The sequence below is a fragment of the Podarcis liolepis genome (assembly GCF_965112155.1).
Source record: "Podarcis liolepis genome assembly, chromosome: 7".
Lineage (NCBI taxonomy): Eukaryota > Metazoa > Chordata > Lepidosauria > Squamata > Lacertidae > Podarcis > Podarcis liolepis.
Genome location: NC_139561.1, coordinates 13,076,881 through 13,089,209, shown reverse-complemented (window position 1 = coordinate 13,089,209; position 12,329 = coordinate 13,076,881). Strand labels below are relative to the sequence as shown.

The following is a 12,329-nucleotide window of genomic DNA, read 5'->3' as shown; positions in this document are numbered from 1 at the left end:
TAGAGAATACTGGAAAATCTGAATAAAATACAAGTCTATCCTAAAATAATGATTTAAATGACATATATAATAGAGAAGGCTGACCCTCACTGTTTTCTTTTTGGCCAAAAAGTATAGAATGAGAAATGGAAAATAACCCATATTCGAAGTTGTCCACAAGCCAAAACCAAAAAAGTATTAGTGCCGTAAAAATGATTGGGTACCATGTGATAAGAGAGAAGGAATGTCTGTGGAAAACGCAGCGCAGAAACACCTAATGCAGCACAAATTATTCCAGCAGCAAGAATGAAATCTATAAGCAAAGGTATATTTGTGGGTTCCAGAGAAGAGATAAATTACAGAATAAAAAGGTATGGGGAGGGGGGCTGCTTATGTGAAAAAGAGATGAATTTGGAATCTCAGACTCCTTCACAACACTCCCCCCGCCCCCAAGTTTTACTGCTTGTGTGGCTGGTTCATTTCATTCCCCCTTTTGCTTGCAACTAAAACTTCTTTCTGCCTTGGTAAAAGTGTCGTTTCCTCTGTGAGCGGAGCCCTGCCTCATCTTCTCAGTCCCTGCTTCAGGGTTGAAAATTTGTTGTTTTTCTTCAGGACACTGACTGGATTTCCCTTTCTAGGTGTGCAGACAGCATGCAGACAGTTGACCTTCTTGAGAAGAACTTGGTGAGTTGCCCTCTCACCTTCTTGCTGTGGAAGGATGGCTCTTTGGATGGGAGCGGGTGCAACACCTCCCTCCCTCCCTCCCTCCCTCCCTCCCTCCTTCCTTCCTTCCTTCCTTCCTTCCTTCTTTGAAGCCTTTATATCCTCTTGCGTTCATTCTTTCTCTGCAATGTCTTTCCTGGGAGAAAAGGTGAATGGGGAGGAACTTGGCTTAGGGAAGTCGCAGTGGGGTTTTCCTCTGGGATTGCAAAATGGTGGCTTCCAGCTCTGTCCTGGAGGCCCCTCATTTCCCCCAGATATATAAGCTGGGATTCCCCTCTTTGTGGCCTGGCAAAGGCAGACATGGGTCCCAGAAAGGGAGCATGCTTCTGTTGCTGCTGCTGCTACGTTTATTTCTTCTTCAAATGCTCCAGGAGCACACCTTGTCTAACTGCTGAAATGAAGGAGTGTCTCACCTGGAGACAGGACCACCAGCTTTGGTACATTGGGGGGGGGGGATTGTGAGCTTGGACTCCGCTGATTTCTTCTGTCACCCTGGGACTCCTGTAGCTCTTAAGAGTTGGATCCTTAAAGGGGCACTTGGAACGGCTGGGTAGGAGGCATGATTTGAACAGGGTTGTTGACTAAGAGAATCTGCCAGGAGCAGAGACTTTTCAGGCTGCTTCATAAGTCCAGGATATCCGCCAAAAATAGCATCCGGGAGGAATCCCCGACAATCGACAAAAAATGTCCAGGCAAACCTGGGCATATGGCAACCCTTGTTTGCAAATTTCCCAGAAATAGTTTTAAAAAAAGTATTTGAAAGATGGCAGGCGTAGGGTTGGACCCTGCCAATGGCACAACCCTAGGGGGGCACAGAAATCACACCTCCCCACTCTGGCTAGGCGCCTGCTTGCACACTCCCTGGACTGCTCCTCGGCTGCTCTGGGAGGCCGGGCACAACTCCTTGTCAAGCGCACAAGAGAGCCTAGGTGCACCTCCAGTGTGGTATAGCGGTTAAGAGCGGTGGACTGGTAATCTGGTGAACCGGGTTCGCGTCCCTGCTCCTCCACATGCAGCTGCTGGGTGACCTTGGGCCAGTCACACTTCTCTGAAGTCTCTCAGCCCCACTCACCTCACAGAGTGTTTGTTGTGGGGGAGGAAGGGAAAGGAGAATGTGAGCCGCTTTGAGACTCCTGAAGGGGAGTGATAAAGTGGGATATCAAATCCAAACTCCTCTTCTTCTTCTTCTTCTTCTTCTTCTTCTTCTTCTTCTTCTTCTTCTTCCCTCAACACCTAGTGTGGCCAATGGTCAGGCATGGTAGTGATGGAAAACAACATCCTTACCCCTGACAAAAGTTCTCTTGCCACTACCTAAGCCACCCAGGCAGCCTTTCCTGATCTCTCATTGATCTCTCTGTGTGAAGATGGGGGTCCTGAGTGTCTGTCCCTTCACTGCAAGGGGGGGTGCTGGATATATTGGGGATACGGCCTTTGTGGGCGCCGATTCCAGTCTTCACGCCTATATCTGTCTTGTTCCCCAGAAAAAAATCCAGGACCACTTATCCCTTCTAGACATGCTTCAGATGAAGGTGAGAGCAGGCTTCGCTCCTTGGGGGGCTGGTGGGGGGGGCAACAACAGGCAAGAAATGGGATCTAGTCTTTCATGAGCTGCTGGGGGAAGGGGCATCTAATGGGGGACCCTCCTGAGCCACCTTGTGGTGCAAGTTCAGCTTTTTGAGTTGAAACAAAAGGGAGGCAGCTCTGGAGAGTTAGGCAGGGAGGACGGGTGGTAGGCAGGCACAGGCGGGTGGGGATCGTGACCCTCATTCTGCTATGTGGAGGAAGCGCTGCAGCTCAGCACTAGAGCACCTGCTCTGCATGCAGAAGGCCCCGGTTCAGTCCCCACTGGCAGCATCTCCAGGGAGGGTTGGGAAAAGACTCCCCTACCTGAATTCCTGGAGAGAGCTGCTGCCGGTCACTGTCAACCATGCTGAGCTCGCAAGACCAAGGGTCTGACTCTGTATCGGGCAGCTTAATAGAGGGCCACCACGCTGTGGCAGAGCCCTTGCTTGGCTTGCAGAAGGACCCAGGTTCAATCCGCAGCAATGTCTCCAGGTAAGGCTGAGAGTGTCTCCTGCCTACACCCTGGGGAGCCACTGCTGCCAGGCAGTGTGGGCAACACTGAGCTAGGCAAACCGTGAGAGTAGGGCTCTGATTATTCTTTTGTTGTATATACCGGTATTTCAACAACCCCAAAGTTTGAGCGTGAGTAGCTCACGCTACTCACTGGTGTGGTAAAAGCGGAGCGTTGCGGTAACTCGAAAACGATAAGGCAGAGGAAATTTTCATTCATACCAGCGACTTGGACATGTGAGATGATCCAGTACAGTGGTACCTCGGGCTAAGTACTTAATTCGTTCCAGAATACCAGTTTCAGGTATTCTTAACCTGAAACTGTTCTTAACCTGAAGCACCACTTTAGCTAATGGGGCCTCCTGCTGCCACTGCGCTGCTGGAGCACAATTTCTGTTCTCATCCTGAAGCAAGGTTCTTAACCTGAAGCACTATTTCTGGATTAGCGGAGTCTGTAACCTGAAGTGTATGTAACCTGAAGCGTATGTAACCCAAGGTACCACTGTACAGCCATTTTAAGAAAAATATGAAATGTGATTTGTTTGTTTTTAATGTGATCTGTCATGGAATCCCATTGGAGAAGATAACAATGGTTATCCAGATGTCATTGCTGGTTGCAAAGGGGGCCCCATTCACACTTCAGGGCCACCACCGTTCCTGTCGGAGCAACATGGCTCATGGGCAGGGAAGGTTGAGACTGCAGCCCAGCTATAGCTGGCGAGGGGGACACAGACTCCCCCTATGTGTGCTCAAAGAAGGCCAGGTTGTGGGGAGGGCAGCAGGGGCAGCAAACAAGTGACGGTCTGCTTCAACTATGGCCCCCCATATCTTGTTGGCCCCCAACTCCCACCAGTCCCAAGAGTCAGCAAGGGTGGCTAGTGGTGAGAGATGTTAAAGGGAGCTGTAGCAGCTGTGAGCCCTGTTTAAGCATATTTTCTGAGTACTCCTTTGACATCCTAGGTGACAGATGTTTGTGTGGGGTGTGAGGAGACCCGTCGGGACATGGAGGCTGAGGAGGAGAGGCTGGCAGAGCTGGAAGCCCAGTTGAAGATCCAGGATGACACGTTGGACGAGGAGGAGGATGACGAGGAGGATGACGACGACGACGACGATGAGGAGAATGGTATACTGGAGACGTTCAGGACCAACATAGCTCAGCTGAGGGTAAAGATAGAAGCCATGTCCCAGGAGGCTACTGAGCTGGCGGCCGATTTGACCAGGTGTGCCCAGCAGAAGATGGTCTTGGCAGCAGGCCTTGAGGAGGTCCTGAAGGGCAAGCAAGGTGCCCATCAGCGGCGGGCCGAGCCCCTTTCCTGTGACCAGAAAGCAAAGCGCCTGAAAGAGGATGGAGGAGAAGGAGACCAGGAGGTCCCAGCCCTGTCTCTACCGCTGCAAGAGGAGGCGGCTGGTGACCTCGGAGCAGAGGACCCTTCTTTCCAGGAAGAGGTAAGCTCTGGGGAGGGCCTGGTTTGGCTCTGAAGGGGTGTTCTGTGCTTAAAGGCCAGAGGGGCATCTCTTGCAGGGGTGTCTCTGTTAAGTTGTGGGTTGACATAGCAGCCGGCACAGCGATTTCTTCAAGTAGCTCTTTATTGTGGTAAGCTGGAATAGAACTGACTGAGAACAGCTCAGCCGGCCTGTATTTATAGGCAGCCGGCTGTCAACATTGTAACCACCACAGCCCAGAGTTCCCGCCTAAAATAACTGCCGCGGACCTGAGTGAAAACTATCTACAGACCTGAGTGAAAACTATATACAGTATCCCCCTGTTGGCCCAGGGTGAAACTACACTACATAACACCCCTCCCCACCGAGATAAGGCGTTAGTTACAATCGTAATGGTTTCCTTATATACAGCACTACGCGTAATGGTTCAATTAAGCACAAAAGCATATCGGTTACATTTCCCATACTTAGACCAACAGTGATACCTGTCCAACAACATAGTCCTTTAAATAAGTTGGGCGCTTGGAAACTCTGCCAGACCGCCGGGGACTGGTAGCCAAGTCCGGAGGGCCACACAGTTCTCGCTGAGGCTGTGGTGCGACCCTAGGTGGCGTTGGAACCAACTCCCCTGGATCCGCTGCTGTGGGTGGAGCCTCCGCAAGTGGAGTGGTCTGAGTCTGTTCTGAAACGGCTTGGTTCGGCTCCACGCTGGCAGTTCGCGAGGGAGGTGTAGGTGGGGCCTCGCCATCTGTACGTGTCTCTTCTGGAGCCGCAAGCGCAGTTGGGGGCACCTCGGTAGTGTCCAAGTCCCCAACCCTGCGCCTAAGCTGGTCTATGTGCCGTCGCCACAAGCGTCCGTCTTCGAGTGCCACCTGGTACGAGCGAGGTCCAGTGACTCCCACTACTGTGGCTGGCACCCAAGGGATGTCCCCCACATAGTTCCGGGCAAAGACCTGGTTTCCTGGGACAAATGACCGTGGTGCGTTGGCACAGCCTGGGGGTTCAGCCACGGCAAAGTCTGGGTGTAGCCGGTCGAGCGGTGACCTGAGGCGGCGGCCCATAAGCAGTTCAGCAGGACTCCTCCCTGTGGCCGCATGAGGGGTGATGTGTTGCACGAACAAGTATTCGGCGACCCGCTCATGCCAGTCTCCCCGGTCCAGGCGCGCCAGTGCCTCTTTTGTCGAGCGCACCATTCTTTCCGCTTGCCCGTTGCTGGATGGATGAAAGGGTGCCGTTAGGGCATGGCGGATGCCCAGTCCCAAAAGATACCGCTCAAACGTGCCTGACGTGAACTGCGGTCCGTTGTCAGAGACAAGGACATCAGGACACCCATGCGTTGCAAACAGGCCTCGCAGCACCCGGATGACAGCTTCGGTAGTGGTGGAGGGCATCAGGGCGACCTCCAGCCATTTGGAATAGGCGTCCACCACTACCATAAAGGTCCGGCCGTGAAAGGGACCAGCCAGATCGATGTGCACCCTCGACCAGGGTGTCTTTGGCGTCTCCCAGGTGTGTCCCTTAGCTGCCGGTGGTGCAGGCCTCGACTCCTGGCACGCTTGACAGGCGGACACCCAGGCAGTGATGGCATCGTCCATATTAGGCCACCAGACGTAACACCGAGCCAACGCCTTCATTTTGACAATTCCCGGGTGGCCAACGTGCAGAGCCTCCAGGACGCGCTGACGGAGTCCCTGGGGAATCACGACGCGGTCTCCCCACAGCAGGCAGCCGCGATGAGCTGAGAGTTCATGTTGTCTGGTTGCGAAGGGCTGGAACTCCGATGCAAAAGGCCCTTGTGGCCACCCCCTCCACACCCAGTTGAGCACCCGGCTGATGGTGCGATCCTGGGCAGATGCGGAGGCCACAGTGGCAGCCGATACAGGCGCTGCCGGAAGATCCTCAATCAGAAGGAGCGATGAAGCTGGAGCCGGGTCTTCCACAAATGCTGGAAGAGGGCAACGGCTGAGGGCGTCGGCATGGCCCATCGATTTTCCCGGGCGATGGATGAGCCGGTAGTGGTAGGCAGCCAGGAAAACAGTCCATCGCAGCATGCGTGGTGAGAGGACCGGTGGAGTTGGACGATCACCGGCGAGGAGGCCCAGGAGTGGCTTGTGGTCAGTGATGAGGTCAAAAGTCCTGCCATAGAGGTATTCATGGAACCTCTTCACTCCAGCCACAAGTGCCAATGCCTCCTTGTCGAGCTGGCTGTAATTCCGTTCCGTCGGAGATAGTGTCCTGGAAAAGTAGGCGAGCGGTGCTTCTCTTCCATCTGGAAAACGGTGACTAAGGACAGCACCGATGCCAAAAGGTGAGGCGTCGCAGGCAAGGACCAGCGGCCTGGATTCACTGTACTGTACCAGCACACTGTCTGAAGAAAGGAGAGCCTTGACCGCGTTGAAGGCCGCCGTCTCCCGATGACCCCAGGCCCAAGGCGTCTTAGTGCTAAGGAGTCGGTGAAGAGGCTCAGCCACTGTGGCTTTGTGGGGCAGGAACATGTTATAAAAGTTCAGCAGTTTTGTTCTTTGGGGTGGGGGCCTGCTGGATAGCGCGGATCTTGGATGTGGTTGGATGAAGACCGGAGGCATCGATAAGATAGCCCAGGAACTCTACCTGTGGAACGGCGATCTGGCACTTCTCCCTCTTTACCTTGAGCCCGGCCTCCTGGAACCTGGTCAGCACGGCACGGAGGCGCTCGAACAGCTGCTGGTGTGAGTCTGCAGACACCAAGACGTCATCAAAATATGGTACCACGCCCGGAAGCCCTTGCAGGAGACGCTCCATAAGGCTTTGGAAGATGCCAGGAGCCACACTCACCCCGAACTGCAACCGGCGGCAACGGAATGCCCCCCGGTGGGTGACGATTGTCTGGGCTTCAGCAGTGGCATCATCGACTGGCAGTTGTTGATAGGCTTGGGCAAGGTCCAGCTTAGCGAAGACCTTACCCTCACCCAGGGAATGCAGCAGGTGTTGGACAACAGGAACCGGATAAGCATGCTGCTGAAGTGCCTTGTTGATCGTGCACTTGTAGTCAGCGCAGATTCTCACCGACCCATCCGGCTTGACAGGCGTGACGATGGGGGTTTCCCACTTTGCGTGGTCAACCGGCTCCAAAACTCCTTGGGCGATCAGTTTGTCCAGTTGTTCGTCCACCTTAGCCTTGAGAGCAAAGGGAACCCGGCGTGGCTTTAGCTTGATGGGGGCGACTTGTGGATCAAGGCTAAAGGAGATGGGCGTACCTGTATATTGGCCCAAGGTGCCGTCAAAAACCTCGGCAAAGTCTTTGACCAGACCCTCAGTCTCTGCGTTAGAGATGCAGTTGATGCCGGTGACTTCCAGGCCGAGGGCATCAAACCAGTCTAGCCCTAGGAGGCTTGGCCGCTGACCTTCGACCACCACCAACCGGAGCAGGCCCGAAAAATCCTTGAAGGCGATCCGGAACCGGCCAACGCCTACCACGGGAATGTCGTTTCCCTGGTAGTCTCTCAGGTGTACGCGGTGAGAGTCGAGTTGCCTTTTGGACACTCTGGGTACCAGTCTTTTGATGGTGCTCCATGACACGATGGACAGGGCAGACCCGGTGTCGATCTCCATGTCACATGGAGCTCCTTCAATGAGCACCGTGACGTTCAGCTTGCGTCGCGTAGTCGAGTCGGTTTGGCCAATCGTGGTTCCAGACGGGCAGCGGCAGTTGGTGAGAGCGAAACAACTTTCCTTGGCAGACTGGAGTGAAGACTTGGACTTGCGAGTCGATGAAGGGGGGGTGTCAGACGGAGCCGATCGGCAGACCTTAGCGATGTGGCCCCTTCTGGAACACTTCCTACAGATGGCGTCTCTGAATCGACACTTGGCACGGGAATGGTTGCCTCCGCAGCCAGCACATTCCGGTTGGCCCTTGGACTTCTGTTGGAACTTCCTGCGCTCCCGCTTTGTCTGGTGCACGTCATCGTCTTCACTGGAGGATGCCTCCTCACTGCTGGCCTCTTCATGATGCACCGGAACTGGCTCCCTAGCAAGACGCGGGCTGCTGGACTTGCGGATCTCCTGGGCGGAGCGTTCAGCAGCTTCTGAGGCCACAGCCTCCTCAATGGCTTTCTGTAGCGTGAGGTCTGGCTTGGCTAGGAGGCGCCGTTGCAGATGGATGTCCCGGACCCCGCAGACGATTCGATCCATCAGGGCATCGTCTAAGTCTCGGAACTCACAGTGCATTGCAGCCTGTCGCAGGGCGGTGGTGTAGTTGTTGATTGACTCCCCCTCTGCCTGGTTCCGGTGGTAGAACGCATGGCGGGCAGCAATCTTGGACGGCTTTGGTGCGTAGTGGTTGCGGAGCTTCTCTTGGATCGTGTCCCATGGTGTTGCCTGGACTGCTTCAGGCGCAACCAACGCTCGGGCCGTCTCAAACACCTCAGGCCCACAGAGGCTGAGGAATAGGCCCCGCTTCCGATCCTTTGATACTGCTGTCAGCTCGTTGGCTTGGAGGTAGCAGTCAAACCGAGCGAGGTAGGAGTCCCATGATTCAGAGGCTGGCGCAAACGGCGGTAGAGGCACAAGTGAAGCCATGATTCCGATGCCGGCGTGAAGGGCGATGGATGGAACACAGTGCTCTAGCCAGAACAGTCAGCTCTGAATTGGTTCTGCCCAGTGATTTCGCTCAGTGATTTCGCTCTGTGATTCAGCTCAGTGATTCGGCTCAGTTCAGAGGCTGGCCGCATCTGGCTGTGCTCTGATGTCCATCCATCCCATCCTCGTCGCCAGTGTTAAGTTGTGGGTTGACATAGCAGCCGGCACAGCGATTTCTTCAAGTAGCTCTTTATTGTGGTAAGCTGGAATAGAACTGACTGAGAACAGCTCAGCCGGCCTGTATTTATAGGCAGCCGGCTGTCAACATTGTAACCACCACAGCCCAGAGTTCCCGCCTAAAATAACTGCCGCGGACCTGAGTGAAAACTATCTACAGACCTGAGTGAAAACTATATACAGTATCCCCCTGTTGGCCCAGGGTGAAACTACACTACATAACAGTCTCCTTGGAGAAGGGATGTAGTTCAGTGGCAGAGCAGATGGTCCCTGCTGGCAGCATCTCCAGGTAGGACTGGGAATGTCCCCAACCATAAGAAGAGCTTGCTGGGTCAGGCCAATGAGTCACTTAGCATCCCAGCATCCTGTTCTCACAGTGGTTGAACAGTTGCCTGTGGGAAGCACAGGAGCATTCGATTGGAGCACATTAGCACTTTCTCCCCTCCTGTGGTTTCGAGCAACCGGCATTCAGAAGCAGGAGCCTGGCGTGCCACTGCTGCCCATCAGTGTAGGCAGCATTGAGCTAGATGGGCCAGTGGTGTGGCTTGAAAGAAGGCATCTTCCTGTGTTCCTCAGAGAAGGGGAAGCCTCTCTTCCAGCCCCGATTGACACAGGAAGGATAGCTCAGTTGGTAGAGTATGAGACCCTTAATCTCAGGGCCATGGGTTCAAGACGAAATATTCCTGCATTGCGTAGCCCTTCCAACTCTTGTGATTCTGCGATTGAAGGCAGGGATTGGGGAGGCCTGTGGCCTTCCAGATTTTTCTGGACTACAATTCCCAGAATCCCTGGCCATTGGCTCTGCTGGCTGCTGCGCATTTTAAGGGTCCAGCATGATCTGGAAGGCACTGGACTAAGGCAGCAAGAGAACGGGGGCTTCCTTATTCCGTCACTGGGCCCAGGCTGGCAAGCAGTTTTGGCTGCAGCCACCTGTTTCGCTTCCCACAATGCCCCAGGCCAATGCTAGGTTCAGGGGCATTGTGGGTAATTTTAAAAGGGCGGCTTCATCCGGCCTGCTGCTTGGAGTACTTGGGCGTACTGATGGGTGCTCAGCAGTGCCAGGGAGTCTGTATACGAAGAGGTCTGAGTGAATCCTAGGGAGGCAGAGGAGAGAATGAGCCCTATATAGAAGGTGCAGCAATGTGAGGGAGGCCCCTGACTCATTCTGCTCAACTCTGGCGCTACCTGAAGCAAAAGGGCGCTGGATCTATCAACCGTTCCCGACTGGCTGCAGAAGCTGAGTCAGTTCACTGGCCAGGCTGCTTCTGAAGCCATGCCTTGTTGCTCCTGCAGGTCACGAGATTTATCTGAGCAGAGGCGGGGGTTTTCCACACCTCCCTAGCAGGCTCGTATGTTCTCCTCCTCTCTCACTGGGTGTCCCAGCACTGGGTGTGAAGAAGGGCACTCTGCAAGCCCTGGTGGTGATGGTTAGTGTTGCACCAGGGTCTGGGGAAACCAGGGTTTGAATCCCCACTGGGGCAGGATGATACACCCTGGGTGTGACCTTGGGCCAGTCACTGCCTCTCTCAGCCTAACCTACCTCGAGGGTCGTTGTGGGCATTAATTGAGGGAGAGAACTATGCACACCACTTTGGAGAAAAAGGTGGCAGATAAATTCAGTGAGTAACTAAAATAATGAAGTTGTGGGGTCGAAGCATGAAGAAACAGTGTGGTGGAGCCCAGGAAATGGGGGTGGCGGGCAGTTGTTGTGGGGTGGGGGGCATTGCTGGAGCTGCAGACCTCTTGGCCCTGAGGACTCTGTTTTTCCCCGCAGGCTGACACCGGAGCCCTCCAGACCAGCTGCTCACCCCCTACTGAACAACACCCCATCCTGGCAACAGTGGGGCTGGGTTGTCGTACCACTGAGGAGGAGGAGGAGCTGGACTTAACAAGCAGTTGACATCAAACGAGCTTCCAAATGCTGGGGTTGGTGGGGTGAGACGAATTGTGCTTTACACACAATTGGGAGACTTGGACTGATACCTTTGGGGCAAAAGTGTTCGCGATTTACTTGGGAAGTTGCCACAGAGAAGAGAGTGGCCAGAATCCAGGACGAAAAGGCTCCAGCAATTTTTAACTCCTCTCCATCCCCCCCTCCCAAGAATTAACGCTGACCTATGACCTCCCCCACCACCACCATTGACCAAAAGTTGTCTTTAAGCGTGGTGCAACTGTGGACTGGCTGCTTGTAAGTTGTTTTCCAGTGTGCTATGTACGTGTTTTTTGTTTTTGTGGGGAGAGAGACCCCAGTTGGGATTCTCTGCAAGCCTTTTTAACAGGAAAATAATCCTGCCGGTTTTCTCTGTGCCAGACATTCTTTCTTCCCTTCTAGTCCGTCACAGCTGATCAACGGGAGGCAATAGGGCAGATCTCCAAGCAGAAAAGGGTCTGTGCTTTCAGGATCCCAGAGACTCTCAACAATTTTAGCACAGTCCCACAGTCAGGGCATTTCTGCCTAGGAAGGATTGCAGTGCAAACAGCTGCCTGCCTTTAAAAAACAAAAACAAAAACTTGTGCTTTGTTTTGAAGTGCATCTTGCTCTTTTATTGACAAATGCACTGTTTGCATAGCGATTTTACTTCTGCTGAATATTTTTCTCCCAGTTTGGAAGTGGTTTAGTGCCCGAGCTCCAGTTCCCTTCTTAAGATCCTCCTCTTCCTCCTAAGACTTTGTTTTTGGACAGCCTCTGGTTTTGTACGGAGTGGCCTTATTTTTAAATGTGTCCTGCAATGTACAATGATCCTGCTTAAAAATGTGTTTCATCCCTATGGGTGTCTTTTTGACTATTTTGGATTTCGAATAAAGTCCTTTGAACTTGCGCTGTCGCAGACATTTTCCTCTTAAGGACTTGCCCCGTGCGCAGAGCAGAGCTCTAAAAAGTGGAATTGAGAAGTGTAAGAGCAGGCCATCTGGTCCAGCAACCTGGTCTCCACACTGGCCCACCAGAGGCCCCGAAGGAAAGAAGCCCACAAGCAAGACCCAAAATGCCGCAGCAGCAGCAGCAGCAACAGCAGCAGCAGCAGCAGCAGCAGCAGCAGCAACACCTTCCCTTCACTTGCAATCCCCATCACTGGCATCCTTCTGTATGCATTGACCCCTGGGGGAGAGGTACTTGGGCCCCACCCATGTCCCATTGTCTCTCTTCTACAAAGCCAAGCAGTGGAGTCAGGTGTCCTCTGCATTCATGGGCTGCCTGGGGCAGAGAGGCTCCTGTATCCCTTTCTAAAGGGTGGAGGCTAAGGGCTACCCATGGCTGTGTGCATGCAGAACTCCCAGGTTTAAGCCAACAGTGTGCCAACAGTGTGACGCAGCAGCTA

At 53.7% G+C, this 12,329-nt stretch overlaps 1 protein-coding gene across 7 annotated transcripts in view; it reads left to right on the top strand.

The window, feature by feature from the left end:
* LOC310712084 (uncharacterized protein) overlaps positions 1-11,830 on the top strand; it is a 142,356-nt gene extending 130,526 nt beyond the window's left edge. For 4 of the 7 annotated variants that reach the window (XM_083514736.1, XM_083514733.1, XM_083514732.1 and 1 more), the window contains exons 2-5: positions 618-663; positions 2,184-2,231; positions 3,736-4,221; positions 10,787-11,830. In XM_083514736.1, the coding sequence (XP_083370862.1) occupies positions 631-663; positions 2,184-2,231; positions 3,736-4,221; positions 10,787-10,912 (693 nt within the window). In that variant the 5' untranslated portion in view covers positions 618-630 and the 3' untranslated portion in view covers positions 10,913-11,830. Of the gene's footprint in view, positions 1-112; positions 305-591; positions 664-2,183; positions 2,232-3,735; positions 4,222-10,305; positions 10,362-10,786 lie in introns of all 7 variants that reach the window. The other 3 variants (XM_083514735.1, XM_083514734.1, XM_083514731.1) reach the window with 3 other exon arrangements.
* The last annotated feature ends 499 nt before the right edge of the window (positions 11,831-12,329 follow it).